Genomic DNA, 14,569 nt, shown 5'->3' with positions numbered 1-14,569 from the left:
ACACACACACACACACACACACACACACACACACACACGGGACGCCTGCTCTGAGCCTCTGCTGCCAGACTGTGGCCATCAGTAGGACATCAACTGAGGGCTCCCGGACTGTGAGAGGGGCAGGCTGGGCTGAGGGAACCCCCACCCCCCAGTGCACGAATTTCATGCACCGGGCCTCTAGTCTATAATAATAAAAGTGTAATATGCTAATTAGACCGGACGTCCTTCCTTCCAGACAAAGCCACAGCAGGTAGGGGCCAAGGCAGAGGCGGCAGAGGCCCCCGGCCGCGGATGGGTGGGCCGGCAGGGGCTGGGACCAAGGCCCTTGCATGAATTTCGTGCATCGGGCCTCTAGTCCTATATAATAAAACCCTAATATGCAAATCGACCAAACGGCCGAACCGGCTGCTATGATGCACACTGACCACCAGGGGGCAGATACTCAATGCAGGAGCTGCCCCCCTGGTGGTCAGTGCGCTCCCACAGGGGGAGTGCCACTCAGCCAGAAGCCAGGCTCATAGCTGGCAAGTGCAGTGGCGGTGGCGGAGGCCTCTCCCGCCTCCACTGCAGGAGGGTGGTAAGGAGTGAGGGGCCCCGGACTGCAAGGGGGATGTCTGACTACCAGCTTAGGCCCGCGTCAGACATCCCCCAAGGGCTCCCAGACTGCGAGAGGGCACAGGTTGGGCGGGCTGAGGGACCCTCCCCCGCCCCTGCATGAAATTCCGTGCACCGGGCCTCTAGTTTCATTATAACATGCAGAATGAAGCTCAAATTGGAAACATAACCAAGCTGCTCCTTACACATAACACATAAAGAGGTTCCATTCCAATGCAATGTTTTAGAACAGCAAAGCAATCTGGAAGAAAACACAAACAAACACATTTTCTGGCAGGTAGCCTTAAAAGCATAGGCTCTAAGAGTCAGAATGTTGGTGACCATATCTTAGCTCCATCATTTATTAGCTGGATGACTTTAGGCAAATTACTTAATTTCTCTATGATTCTATTTGGTCACCTGGAAAATAAGAATAGTTGTGAGATTAAATGAAAAAATCTATAAGAACTTAGGGGAAAACGAAGCACACAGAAGCTCACTAGATGTTACAAGCTGTTAGTGGAATTCTTAAAAGAGGTTCCAATAGTTCATAAATATGATGGTGTTAAATTATACACATTTCCTACTTTGGGGGACAGAAATGTGAGAAGCAGAAGTACAAATCTTATTATAGAAACTGATGATGTTTCTTTTCTATTCTAAATCTTCAGAGGAAAATTGCTTCAATTCAGCAATATCTTCAATTCACCTAACAATTTATTTGAACTATAAAGGGCTGACCAAGCATATTTCTCCCAATGTATGACACACTAATAGGCTATGTACTTTTTATCTTATAAGACAAATATAAATTATTTCACATTTTTAAAAGGCTGTGAAGACTTACAATCCAGTTGCTTAACACAGAAAGTGGACAGATGATCAGTGTTGTTGTTGGTCTCTCTACATCAGTTTTCTTTGAACCCTCCAATGCAGATGCTCCTGAAAGAATAAATCAATGGCACTAACATTAAGTGTTTTTCCCCCCAACAAATATATAGTCAATAAAGAAATGACAATAATGTGCCTCTATGAAAAAAGACATTAGGAAGAACTAAAATGAAGCAGATGGACTTCTGTTTCCAGCTTTGAAGAAGTAACAGTAACTAGATTTTTACTTTGCCACTTTAAACAGCTAAATACCTAGACAGTGATTATTCATGGGAGAGGTAGAGGATTATGACTAGAAGGGGATACAAGGAGAAAGTTTCAAATACCCACTGATACTCATTAAATTATTCATTAGGATGAACATTTGTTTTATGCAATTCTCTGAATTTGGACTATGGTTAATGTGGTAGCCAGACACCAAGATGGCCCCCAATGATAATCCACTTCCTGACAGTTACAACCTTGTGTAGTCCCACCCCACACTCCACTGAGGTTGGTCTGTGGACCAAAATGATATGTCAGAAGTGAGACTAATTTATAAAAAATGCAGCTTCTCTCCCTTAGATGCTCTCTCTCTCTCTCTTACCCTGATCACTCCCTCTGGGGGAAGCCAGCTGCCATGTTGTGAGGACACTCAGGCAACCTAAGAAAAGACACCCTCCAATTTTATTTTCCATTAGAGGCTCGATGCACGAAATGCATGCAAGAGTAGGCCTTCCTTCCCCCAGCTGCCGGCACCAGCTTCCTTCTGGCAACTGGGACCCGGGCTTCACTCTGGCACTCGGGACCCAGGCTTCCCTCTGGCTGCCGGCAGGCACCCCAGACCCAGGCTTCCCTCATAGCCCTGGCTTTGTCCAGAAGGACGAAGGACGCCCGGTCTAATTTGCATATTATGCTTTTATTATTATAGACTAGAGGCCCAGTGCACGAAATTTGTGCATGGGGGGGGGGGGCCCTCAGCCTGGCCTGCACTCTCTCCAATCTGGGACCCGTCGGACATGCCTCTCGCAACCCAGGACCGCTGGCTCCTAAACATTCACCTGCCTGCCTGCCTGATCGCCCCTAACCCCTCTGCCTGCCTGCTTGCCTGCCTGATAACTCCTAACCACCTCTGCTTGCCTGCCTGATCATCGTAACTGCTCCCCTGCCGGCCTGATCACCCCTAACTGCTCCCCCTGCTGGCCTGATCGCTCCTAACCACCTCTGCCTCGGCCCCACACCCTGGACCCAGGATTTCCTCCGTCGGCCAGCCGCAGGCAGCTGGGACCTGGGCTTCACTCCCTCTGGCTGGCTGAAGGCACCCAGGACCCGGGCCGGTTTCGCCCAGGCCAGCTGCAGCCACATGGGACTGTGAGTGGGTGGCTTCACCCAGGCCGGCCGCAGGCGCCCAAGATCGTGGGTGGGTGGCTTCACCCGGGCCGCAACCACAAGCACCTGGGACCGCGGGGCTGGCGGCTTTTCTCCCTCTCCCGGGCCACAGCCGCAGCCGCAAGCGCTGGCGCCCGGGACTGCAGGGTGGGCCTCTTTTCTCCCTCTACTGTGCTGCTGGCCCTCGGCCATCGCAGCCGCTGTAGCTTTGTCTGGATAGACATCCGGAAGACATCCCGTCTAATTAGTTTATTACCCTTTTATTAGTATAGATTCCCTTATTGGGCAGTATTTACATTATTTCCAATATTTCATTAAATGCATCAATGAAAACTAGTTTTTCATGTCTTCTTGTACATCTATAGAGTTTTAGGTGGTCTATCTTTAGCTTCACTACATTTGGTCTAGCTGCTCTCCATGGTAATTCACATTCCCATCTACAGTGCATGAGACTTCCTGTTGCTCACAACTTTGCCTATACTTGGCATTAAGATTTTTAAATGTTTGTAAATATGAGTGAGACAGTATCTCACTGTTCCCTTAATCTGCATTTCCCCAATGATTAAATCTGCATATATTTTCCTATATTTATTAGTTTTTTGGGTTTTCTTTCCAAGAATTATACATTTATATTCTTAGTGGTTATTCCCCTACTATATTGTCTTTTTCTAAATGATGATAGAGGGTTCTTTACATATTCTAAATATTAATGCTTTCTAAGTTACACTTATCACAAATATCTTCTTCAGCCTTAACATTATTCAATGTTTATGGTACCTATTGATGCATGGAAATTTTAAATGTTGAATTTAATCTTTTTCTATGCCTTTGTTTGTCTTGTTTTTTTAAAATCACTATTTACCGGAATATATGGCTTCTATCTCCACTCACTGATTTTTGTTTTTATTCTGTTTCTCTTCCAAAAATATCTTTATTTGGGTTTTATCTCAGATACGATTTTTTTTTAAGTTTCTCTCCTGTATTACTGCTATGTGTCTGCAACAAAAAGGAACTTTTTGTGTGAACTTTATTCTATCTCAATTCTATCTAAATCATATATCAACTAAACTCAACATTTCTTAAAATTCGTAAAATTGGGGTTAAAAATAATCTAACTGAACTGCCTACATTTTCTATTCCTAATAGTTTGATTCTTAGGCCAAAAGTTAGTTCTTTTTCATCATTCTGTGTTAGCTCAAATATCACCTTACACAGACTCCTATGGTCAATCTTTATTTCATTATCTTCCTTTATTTTTTCACAGCATTTATTGTCTATAATGATGTTTATTAATTTTATGTTTTCTCCATAATTAGGCATAAGTTTCATGAAAATACACTTTTGTCTGTTATATCTGCAACATGTAAAATAGAGGAAACTAAGACACAGAGATATAAATTGTCCCAAATCTCCTTAACCCTAGTTCAATCTCTTTCCATCTCCAATATTGAGACTTGTAAGCAGGGTTGATTTCTTATCAATTACAAAATACAAAATTACAATAAATAATAAAGATCACTAACATTCTTAAGTGAAAAGCAGATTCTACTTATACCAAGTAGTAAACCTTTATTATAATTTAAATTAAATTAAGTTTTTAAAGCAGCCATAAATTGATCTGTGCCTTCACTAGAAGAAATATCGTTGGTACTCAGATGAGTAAGGGACCTCCTCCCATCAATTTCTGACCTAAATAAAATACAAAAAGGTACTGGACAGAAAACACATCAAAACATATCTTTTTCTTTTTTTTAATGGGATTATGTATTTTTTCCTTTCTCTACTTTCTAAACTTCTTATAGTATGGTTTTATAACTTCTGTCATTTAAAATATTTTTCACTGAAAAAAAAAGCAAACAAAACAAAAGCTCAAAACCCAGCAGGTTTACTGACCCCTTTTCAACATTTTCTTTTTTGTTGCAGGAGTAGATGAAGTAAGTGCACAGGTAAACTCTGTATCATCTTTAACCTTAGAAAATTCTGCTGAAGTTAAAAACCACAGAATCATTAAGATATTTGAAAACATTTTCTCCTGTGCTTAGGCACAGGTACTTTCTGAGAATAGAAAATAGAATACCATTTCCCGGTTTGGCTCAGTGGATGGAGTGTCGGTCTGCGGACTGAAAGGTCCCAGGTTCGATTCTAGTCAAGGGCATGTACCTTGGTTGCGGGCATATCCCCAGTGAGGGGTGTGCAGGAGGCAGCTGATCGATGTTTCTCTCTCATGGATGTTTCTAACTCTCTATTCCTCTCCCTTCCTCTCTGTAAAAAAATCAATAAAATATATATTTTTTAAAAAGAATACCATTTCCACACTACCTTAAGAGCTTATATTATTAAAAAAATAAAATAAAATAATGTCTGGTAACCAAAATTGCCTCTTCTGACACTAAGCTCATCTTCCTGAGGAAGAGATGTAAAAGTAGAAATAGCCATATACAAAGTGATTCAGCTCCCAGGTGGAAGGAGAATTTTTTCAAGGAAACAGGTATCTGACTGCTAATAAAAAGGATGCCAAATTTTCAGGTCAGTCAATGGTGATGAGTTATTTTCCAAATGCAATTTCTCAACTAATTAGGAAACAATATGATCTGATTTAGCAGAAAAGAAAATAAAGAATATGTTTTAAAGATAAAGTAAAAATAATCATTGTTTATTCATACATTTGTATGATAATATGAACTATAATATTGCCAAGAACATACTCCCACCATACTTTTGAAATTACAATTTAGACAGATATGAATAAGGTTTTATCGAAGTAATTTTATAAGTAGTAAAAAATCATTTTGTCTTGTTTAAAGTTGGTTTAAATAATTTCTCTTACATTTTATTTTGAAATTATTCTTTCATTTTGCCTCATTCAATTAATATCCCTGGTAAGCTCCAAGAATAGTTCATATGTAAACTGCAGTCAAGTTTAAGACCTATTAGTAAAGAATTCTAAGCTTGAGAGATGCAAATCAATGGCTTTTTCTTAATAATTTTTAAGTGTAGATTACAGATAGTGATATGTTTATACATACCTTTAATTCTGCTTTTACTTTCTGATTGTGCAGTTCTCAGTTTGCCTATAAACAACCAAATACAAAAATGGTCACACAAAGAAATTAGAATATAGGAGAGAGCATCAAATCAAATCCATTTCATATTACCTTTCACTTTCTGTGGCAATTCACTAGTTTCAATTTCCTCTGAATCGCTGCTTTCAGTATACTGGACAGCAGTTTTTCTTCTAAAATTAAATATATGCAATTTTTTTTATCGACCCAAAACGATTATAAATAAAAACATGTTTAATAAATGTAATATAAATGCTTCTTGTCCTTCCCCACTTATATTTTGAAAAATATTAAAGTGAACCTTTATTTGACAAATGAAAGTCAAGTTTGCTACAAAACATTTTGTTTTCTTTTTTAAAAATTAAATTTATTGGAGTAAAGCTGGTTAATAGGGTCATATAGGTTTCAAGTGTACATTTCCATGATACATGATCTGTATGTTGCATTGTTTGCCCACCATCCAAAGTCAAAGTATTCTGTTTTCATAACCAGATGCATTTACTATGCAAAATGCAGTTATCACTATTATTAAAATAAATTTGAAAAAGTAAACCATTCTAAAATAGTAATCATTTCAACACTGAGTTCAATTCAGTTAAAACACATAAAACCAGAACAAAAAGGAAATGAAATGAATCTTATCAAATAAAACACTTCCAATATAATGAAATAAGCAGCTAAGAGGCAATAATATAAATCTTCCACAATGAAAAATTTTTGTAAATTTTGAGTAGAAAAAGTATATTATAGTGGTTAAATGCCTAAGTGCAACGGGTTCTACAGTCAGACTGCACAGATTCAAATCCCCATTCTGCCACTTATTTATTATGTAACTTTAGTTAAGCTATCTAATGGTCCTCTATGCCTCAGTTTCCCCATTTGGAAAACAGAAATAAAGATACAATCCACTTCATTGGATAAAATGATAGAACAAACAAAGCCCCTAAAATAGTTGGTTACACAGTAAGTATAAGTGTACTGGATGTAATTAATATATGTGTTGGTTGTTTTTAGTTTTTCCCATGTCCTCATTATTATTATTTCTATGTCCTTTAACGCGATCTGGTCCACCTAATAGAGCTGTTAGCTAGTTTCCTGGTCAGTTCAGAGTTCTAAGATTTGATATTTGAGAGGAAACTGATGAGTCCTGGTTCTGTGCTCAGTGCAGACAGGTTTTAGTGATAGAAGACAATTAACAGAGCCCCAGTTTGAGGTCTTTATTGGTGAAACAGCTAACAGAAACTCAGATTTGAGGTTACCCAACCAATATTGATGGTGGAAAATACAACAAAAGCCAAATATTTAGATCTACTTCAGAGGGTAAATGAAATTTATAACATTAACAGACTCAAGTTGAGATCAGAGGGGCATTGTGTGTTTTATTCAAATATCCCCTCTAGTCTACATTAATATAATACTCTCCATAAATGACTTTATTGTGTCTTATTTCCACTAACGGTAAAGAAAGAACTGAAATGAGCAAAAAGTGCTTTTGTCAAGCTATCTAACAAAATGTCAGTTTCATCTCCTCAAATTCATAAAGCTCTTCTAAAGTTTCAACAAAAACAAAACATCCAGAAGCTAGATCTTAGTTCCTACGTGAAAGAAATAGAAAAAAAAATAGTAGAAAGACAAGGGATTAAAAATTAATAATTTACTGATGTGCTAAACAAACCTATAGAGGTAAATTAACAGAATGACTAATTTAGCCATTGCTGCCAGTCACCTTCAGAAAAGTTAAAAAAAATTATCAATTCACTTATTTTATAGATTATTACTTTTCTACCTGCCTAAGTCACAGTGCTTTTTATCAATTTCAAATAAAAAATGTATTTAAAAAACTATATAACTCAGATATAATGGCCCTTTCTCTCTCCTATATGTAAAAAAAAAATGGAGAAAGAAATTTAAATAAACAAATTATATATTATCAAACCTCAATAAGAGTTTACCTTTTGGAGCGGGAACTAGACAATTCTGACTTGGTATATTTACTCTTTCCCTTGACATCTGAAATACTGGGTTCTCCGCTACACCTAGATCCTTCCATTTTAAAGAAAAGGACAAATATATAAAATATTAGTAAATTCTTAGGCTAGCAATAATCCTTCTTAAAACCCTGGTTTTCCAACTCAATAATACAACTTTTTAAAAATAGTTTTTAATTGAATTACAATTCTTAATATCTCCATTCCTGCCCTTTCAATCAGCCAGCTACTCGTTTCATATTCTAGTGTTTTCTCATTAAAAAGTACCTTCAATTTGTTTTGTACCCAGTCTTTCCCCTGTAGTCATCCAGCCAATCCCCACATTGGCTGAATTTCCTGATGTACCAAGGCAGCTGAAAGCTGCTGGGAAAAAATGAACAGTAAGTAGATAATTATCTATACTAATAAAAGGGTAATATGCTAATTAAACCGGACATCCTTCCAGACAAAGCCACAGTGGCTGCTGCTGCGAGGGCTGGGATGAGGCTCAGTCAAGCCACGGATGGCAGCTGCTGCTGGGAGGGCCGGGCCAAGGCTCAGGCAGCCACGGCAGATGGCAGTGGCAGCAGCAGCGGCGTGATGGGGGCGTCGCCTTCCCCTGATCAGCCCGGTTGCCTCCCACAGAGGGAGGCCTGAGGCAGCAGCAGTGAGGAGGTGATGGGGGAGGTGTCTCCCCATGATTGGCCAGTCGCCTCCCGCAGAGGGAGACCAGACTGTGGCTAAGCCGTCAGTAGGACATCCCCTGAGGGCTCCTGGACTGTGAGAGGGAGCAGACCGAGCTGATGGACCCCCTGTCCCCCCAGTGCACAAATTTTTGTGTACCGGACCTCTAGTCCTTTATAATAAAAAGGTAATATGCTAATTAGACCGAACAGCAGAACAACCGTCCGGATGACCTTCCAGATGACCATCCAGACCACCTTCCAGACAAAGCCGGGGCTGCAAGGGCTGAGCCCCTTGCACAACTTTCATGCATCAGGCCTCTAGTCTTCTATAAACTCCTAATTTTTCTATCTTTTTACTTCCTCAATTATCTATATTTTCCCTGAACTATATTTTCTTTCCTTCTAATGCTAACTCATCTACCTGTTCTCTTGATCTCATTTCTTCCCACAGGCCTATAAAATAGTCTCTCCATTGTATTCAAAATCTTCCTATCCACGGATTTCATTCTTAAACTAAAAAATAGGCAACCAAAAAAGCCCTTGCTCTAACCATTTTGGCTCAGTAGATAGAGTGTTGGCCTGCAGACTGAAGAGTCCTGGGTTCAATTCTAGTCAAGGGCACATGCCCGGTGGGAGGCATGAAGGAGGCAGTCAATCAATGACTCTCTCTCATCATTGATATTTCTATTTTTCTCTCCCTCTTCCTTCCTCTCTGAAATCAATAAAAATATATTTTAAAAAATGTTTGAAAAAAAACAAAACACCCTCAATTCTGCATCCCTTTCCAACTATCTATTTCCCTTTCTTATTTCAAATATAACAAACTGCAAATAGCACACAGTTGTACTTCCAATTCTCCACCTACTATTTTTAAAATATTTTCAGCCTGTTCTGCTCTAATAATCTTCAGAAATTAATTTGTGAAGTGATTACTAAGTACAACCATATAATCGCTAAGTCCAGAGATCTCATTACTTCTCCTGACTTCAGAATTTGTTTCTAACCTTTCTTTCCATAGGTGCTGCTGTCCATGCACATCTACATATATAAAACCCTAATATGCAAATAGACCGAATGGCAGAACAACCGAACAACCAGTCGCTATGATGTGTGCTGACCACCAGGGGGTGCACACAGAACATGGTGGGCGTCAGCAGCAGGCAGCAGAGCACAGAACATGGTGGGATGGTGGAGCAGGGGCATCAGACCAAGGTGGAGCACTGGTCGCTGTCATCGGGGCAAGCCTCTGGTGGTTACCAAAAATTCTTTGTCCCACACGCCGCGGTCCCACCAGGAATTCGCACCTGCTGCCGGCGCTGGCCCCACTCACACCTGCTGCCGGCGCCTGGCACCAGCCCCGATCACTTGGCGCCATCAGCAGGTGTGAGCGGCGGCTGCTGGCCCTGATCGCCCCTCATGGCTTCTCCACCTTCCCCTACTCCTGAGGGGCGATCGGGGCCGGCAGCTGCCTCTTGCACCCACTGCTTGCGCCAGAGACACCGCTCCACCCATTGCCAGCGCCAATCCCGCTCACACCCACAGCCAGCACCGGAGCCACTGCTCGCACCCACTGCCAGTGCCCAGCCCTGGTCCCAATTGCTTGGTGCCATCAGTGGGTGCAAGCAACAGCTGCTGACCCAATCGCCCCTGAGGGCTTCTCCACCTTCCCCTGCTCCTGAGGAGTGATCAGGGCAGCAGCCGCCGCATGCACCCATTGAGGGCGCCAGCCCCACTTGCACCTGTTGCTGGCACCGGCCCCAATCGCTCTGCGCCGTCAGCAGATGTGAGTGGGGCCAGTGCCATCAGCGCATGGGAGTGGGAGCAGAGCTGTGGGCAGACAGGGGACTGGGGGCTGCAGCAGGCGGGTGTGGGTGGGGGCACGGAGGATGAGCCAAGACCCACCCCTTCGCCCACCACAGCCTCAAGGCCCACAGTTCTTTTTAAGGTGCAGGAATTTGTGCACCGGACCCCCTAGTTACACTATAAATACTATAAACTAATCTGAGGTCCCAGAACAAAATATGCTCTATTTTTGTGTTTTTATTTTGCTGTTTAACTACCTTTCACAGGATATGTTTCTTGACCAAAAATGTTCTTCCTCAGCTTCTCTGCCTTGTGTACTACCACCCAATTCCATGATCACCTCCTTGATGGAATTTTTCCTGACAACCATCATTCAGAAAAAGAGATTGGAAGTTTTTGTACAGTACAGAGCCCCAGCACTAGAATTACATAATTAAATTAGAAAAATCTCACAATAGGGTGGTGAAGGTCTGGGATGGGGGCGGGGCAGGCTAGAAGAGGTCAATGGGGGGAAAAAGGGAACATATGTAATACTTTCAACAATAAAGATTTAAAAATAAGAATTTAAAAATCTCAATAAAATATGAGATCATATCAAAATTAAAGTTTACCTTTGGTTAGTTCATCTGTCTTTTCACTGGTATTGTTTCTTCCAAATTTCATAGATCCATTGTTAATATTACATTCCTAGATGAAAAGGCATATTTCTTACATAGTACTGTTGTCAGTTTTAAATAAGCTTAAAATGCATCCTATTTTATATTTCTTTATTTTACATAATAAAGACTATTTAAATTGTTACTACATTTTTGAGCAAAGGGGAAAGGTGCATTAAGTAAAAAGAAAAAATACATTAACTGATTAAAATTTTCTTCACAGGTATCTCAAAAAAGAAAACTAGTTGGTCTTTACCTTGCAAAAAGAATACAAAAAGCAGTGCTCACTTCGGCAGCACATATATTAAAATTGGAACGATACAGAGAAGATTAGCATGGCCCCTGCGCAAGGATGACATGCAAATTCGTGAAGCGTTCCATATTTAAAAAAAAAACAAAAACAAAAAGCAAACCTCAGTTATAAATGGCATATTAGTTACTTTGAGAAACATTCATGAAATGGGAGTTACTTTAGAATTAAAAGAAATTCTCAGATGATAAGCTTTCAAAACAAGGGTCCCTACAGCAAGTAATAGATCTTTAATGAGGCTGCCATTGCCATGTGTTCTCTCCTGTTTTACTCTATCAGGGATTTTCCTGTGAACCTGACTTTCCTTTTTCCTTCATGTATACCCTTTTGTTTCAAAATGCATCAATGTACACATGAATACAAAAACTTCTATAAAAGTAAAACTTTATACTTCTTCATGAAAATATTTTTAACTGAGTCTAGCAAGGAAGGATTCCTCCCATCTTCTAATTCTTAAGTTGATTCTGTAAGTAGGAATAAACCCAAATAAAATGGGATTTAATTGAATTAATTCTTGTTGGTCAAAAAAAGTAGGTGAAGTTGTCATATTATAAATCAAAACCTCAGAATGGATGGCAGGATTGGTAGACAGAAGTACAATAATTTTTGCTGAAAATTAGGGCTAATAAAGGATATTTAATTTTAGTTTAAAAAAAAACAGAATTAAACATTTTACAAAATCCCATGACAGTTAGGATTTACTAAAAATGTGACTGAAAGAGATATATCCCCTTCTAATGGTATGGGTGGGAAAATCCAAAATGTAACATTTTTAGAGATATGTAGCTAGAAGAGTTATTTTAGATCATTTTAAAGCATTAATAACTCCAAGGAACTAATATAAAAAATGCTTTTCGATCTTCTTCAATAGTTAGTACAACCATTTTTATTAAACAGTACGCAAAAAAATCTAAAATTGTATCCACAAATAAAAGATATTCTTTACATTATTCATTTTATATTAATTTTGATTAGGCAAGCTTTTTCTCCATAGAGTTCAAAGACACATTTTATACAAAGTTCAACCTATCAATCATCTAATGAAATTTAAATCAATTATATTTTACTCTGTAAAGCTTGGGATATCTAAATCTACTTAAAATACTGGAATTTTTGTTGCAATAAATTCTAAGCTGGAAATCACATTTTCAGCCTCAATTTCAATTAATGTAGCAAACTATCCTAAAACCTTCCAAATATAAAACACCTTAAATGCACGGCTAATCTTGGGGGTGGGGGGTGGGGCGGGGAGGGAGAGCCTTACTGATAATAGATAAGTTTTAAATTGATAACTGACACTGATGCTATAAGAAGTCCTAGGTGCTTTTCATTTCTTTTAATGACCAAGTGTAAAAAGAACAGTATATAAACCATTAGACTATTCTGGTAGGGAATTAGATCTCAGATGTTAATAGAGTTAAACTCACAATGAAAGTATAAAGAAGGAAATGCAACTAAGTGCAGACATTAATAAATCTATTAACCAATGGCAGGAAACTGGAGTGCAGCCTCTTTGAAATCTAAAAATTTAGAAGTCTTAAAAAATATTTTTGCACAGATCTTTTTCTTAGTTATTTCCTACTTTAAGTTCTTTGAATTTTCAGCTCAGAACAAAGAATACTGTTTCATTTTAATAATATTTATTTTTCCATAAAATGAATTCACTTTATTAGAAATTGAATATAACTATATTAGGCATACATCTGATACACACAAACACACACACACACACACACACACACACACACACACACAAACAAGTTAAATATAAAAATTCACCAATATTCTCATCATTAGATCATAATTATCACTATTAACATTTTGGCACATATAGTGTATAACTACACTTAGATATACATAAATATGTAATTACAAAATGAAAAGTCAAACACTATATACAGATGTGGCCTTGGCCCTGTTCTTTTTGTTAATCCTCACCCAAGGATATTTTTTCCCATTGATTTTTAGAGAAAGTGGAAGGGAGAAAGGGCAAGGAAGAGGAATGAGAGAGGGAGAGAGGGAGAGGAAAAGAGAGAGAGAGAGGGAGAGAAAGAGAGAAAGAAAGAGAGAGAGAGAGAGAGAGAGAGAGAGAGAGAGAGAGAGAAACATCAATGTGAGAGAGACACATTGATTGGTTGCCTCCTGCACGCACCCCAACCAGGGCTTGGGATCCAACCTGCAACCCAGGTATATGTCCTTGACCAGGAATCGAATTGGAGACCCTTCAGTGTGTGGGCTGACATTTTAACCACAGAGAAACACCAGCGAGGGTGCCACTCGCCTATTTTTTAAATATACTTTATTGATTTTTTACATCGAGGAAGGGAGAGGGATAGCGAGTTAGAAACATCGATGAGAGAGAAATGTCAATAAGCTGCCTCCTGCACACCCCCTACTGGGGATGTGCCTGCAACCAAGGTACACGCCCTTGACTGGAATAGAACCTAGGACCCTTCAGTCCGCAGGCCTATGCTCTAAGCACTGAGCCAAACTGGTGAGGGCTTCACTTGCCTTTTTTAACTAAAAAAAAATCATGACAATATTCTTCAAAAATAGAATTTTGTAATTTTGTATAACTATTAAATTCTATATCTATACTAGAGGCTTGGTGCACAAAAATTTGTGCTCTGGCGGGGGGGGGGGGCCCTCAGCATGGCCTATGCCCTCTTGCAGTCTGGGTCCTCTCGGAGGATGTCCACCTGCTGGCTTAGGCCCGCTCATTGGGGAATCAGGCCCAAGCTGGCAGTCAGACATTCCTCTGGCGGCCCGACAGCCCTTGGGGGATGTCCACTTCCCAGCGGGGAGCAGGCCTAAGCTGCAGTCGGACATCCTTAGCGCTGCAGAGTAGGTGGGAGAGGTTCCCGCCACCACCGCTGTACTGGCAGCCGTCGGCCAGCTCCTGCATTGAGCGTCTGCCCCCTGGTGGTCAGTGTGTGTCATAGTGACCAGTCATTCCCAGTCGTTCTGCTGTTAGGGTCAGTTTGCATACTACCCTTTTATTATATAGTATAGAGGCCTGGTGCATGGGTGGGGGCAGACTGGTTTGCCCTGAAGAGTGTCCTGGATCAGTGTAGGGGTCCCGCTGGGGTGACTGGCCAGCGTGGGTGAGGGGCTGATGGCTGTTTGCAGCTGGTCACACCCCCTTCAGGGTGGGGGTTCCCACTGGGGTGTCTGGCCAGCCTGAGTGAGGGGTTGATGGCTGTTTGCAGGCTGGTCACACCCCCTTCAGGGT

The 14,569-nt window shown here is 40.3% G+C and overlaps 1 protein-coding gene across 5 annotated transcripts in view; it reads right to left on the bottom strand.

The window, feature by feature from the left end:
• Positions 1 to 14,569, bottom strand: part of HLTF (helicase-like transcription factor) — a 118,630-nt gene that overhangs the window by 68,466 nt on the left and 35,595 nt on the right. For 3 of the 5 annotated variants that reach the window (XM_005863484.2, XM_014537457.1, XM_014537460.1), the window contains exons 9-13: positions 10,983 to 11,058; positions 7,868 to 7,958; positions 6,009 to 6,088; positions 5,880 to 5,924; positions 1,442 to 1,536 (exon numbers count right to left, since the gene is read on the bottom strand). In XM_005863484.2, the coding sequence (XP_005863546.1) occupies positions 1,442 to 1,536; positions 5,880 to 5,924; positions 6,009 to 6,088; positions 7,868 to 7,958; positions 10,983 to 11,058 (387 nt within the window). The remainder of the gene's footprint in view (positions 1 to 1,441; positions 1,537 to 5,879; positions 5,925 to 6,008; positions 6,089 to 7,867; positions 7,959 to 10,982; positions 11,059 to 14,569) is intronic. The other 2 variants (XM_014537458.1, XM_014537459.1) reach the window with 2 other exon arrangements.

The sequence above is a fragment of the Myotis brandtii genome, unplaced genomic scaffold (assembly GCF_000412655.1).
Source record: "Myotis brandtii unplaced genomic scaffold, ASM41265v1 scaffold179, whole genome shotgun sequence".
In the NCBI taxonomy this organism is placed as follows: Eukaryota; Metazoa; Chordata; class Mammalia; order Chiroptera; family Vespertilionidae; genus Myotis; species Myotis brandtii.
This window is presented reverse-complemented; position numbering and strand designations above follow the sequence as displayed.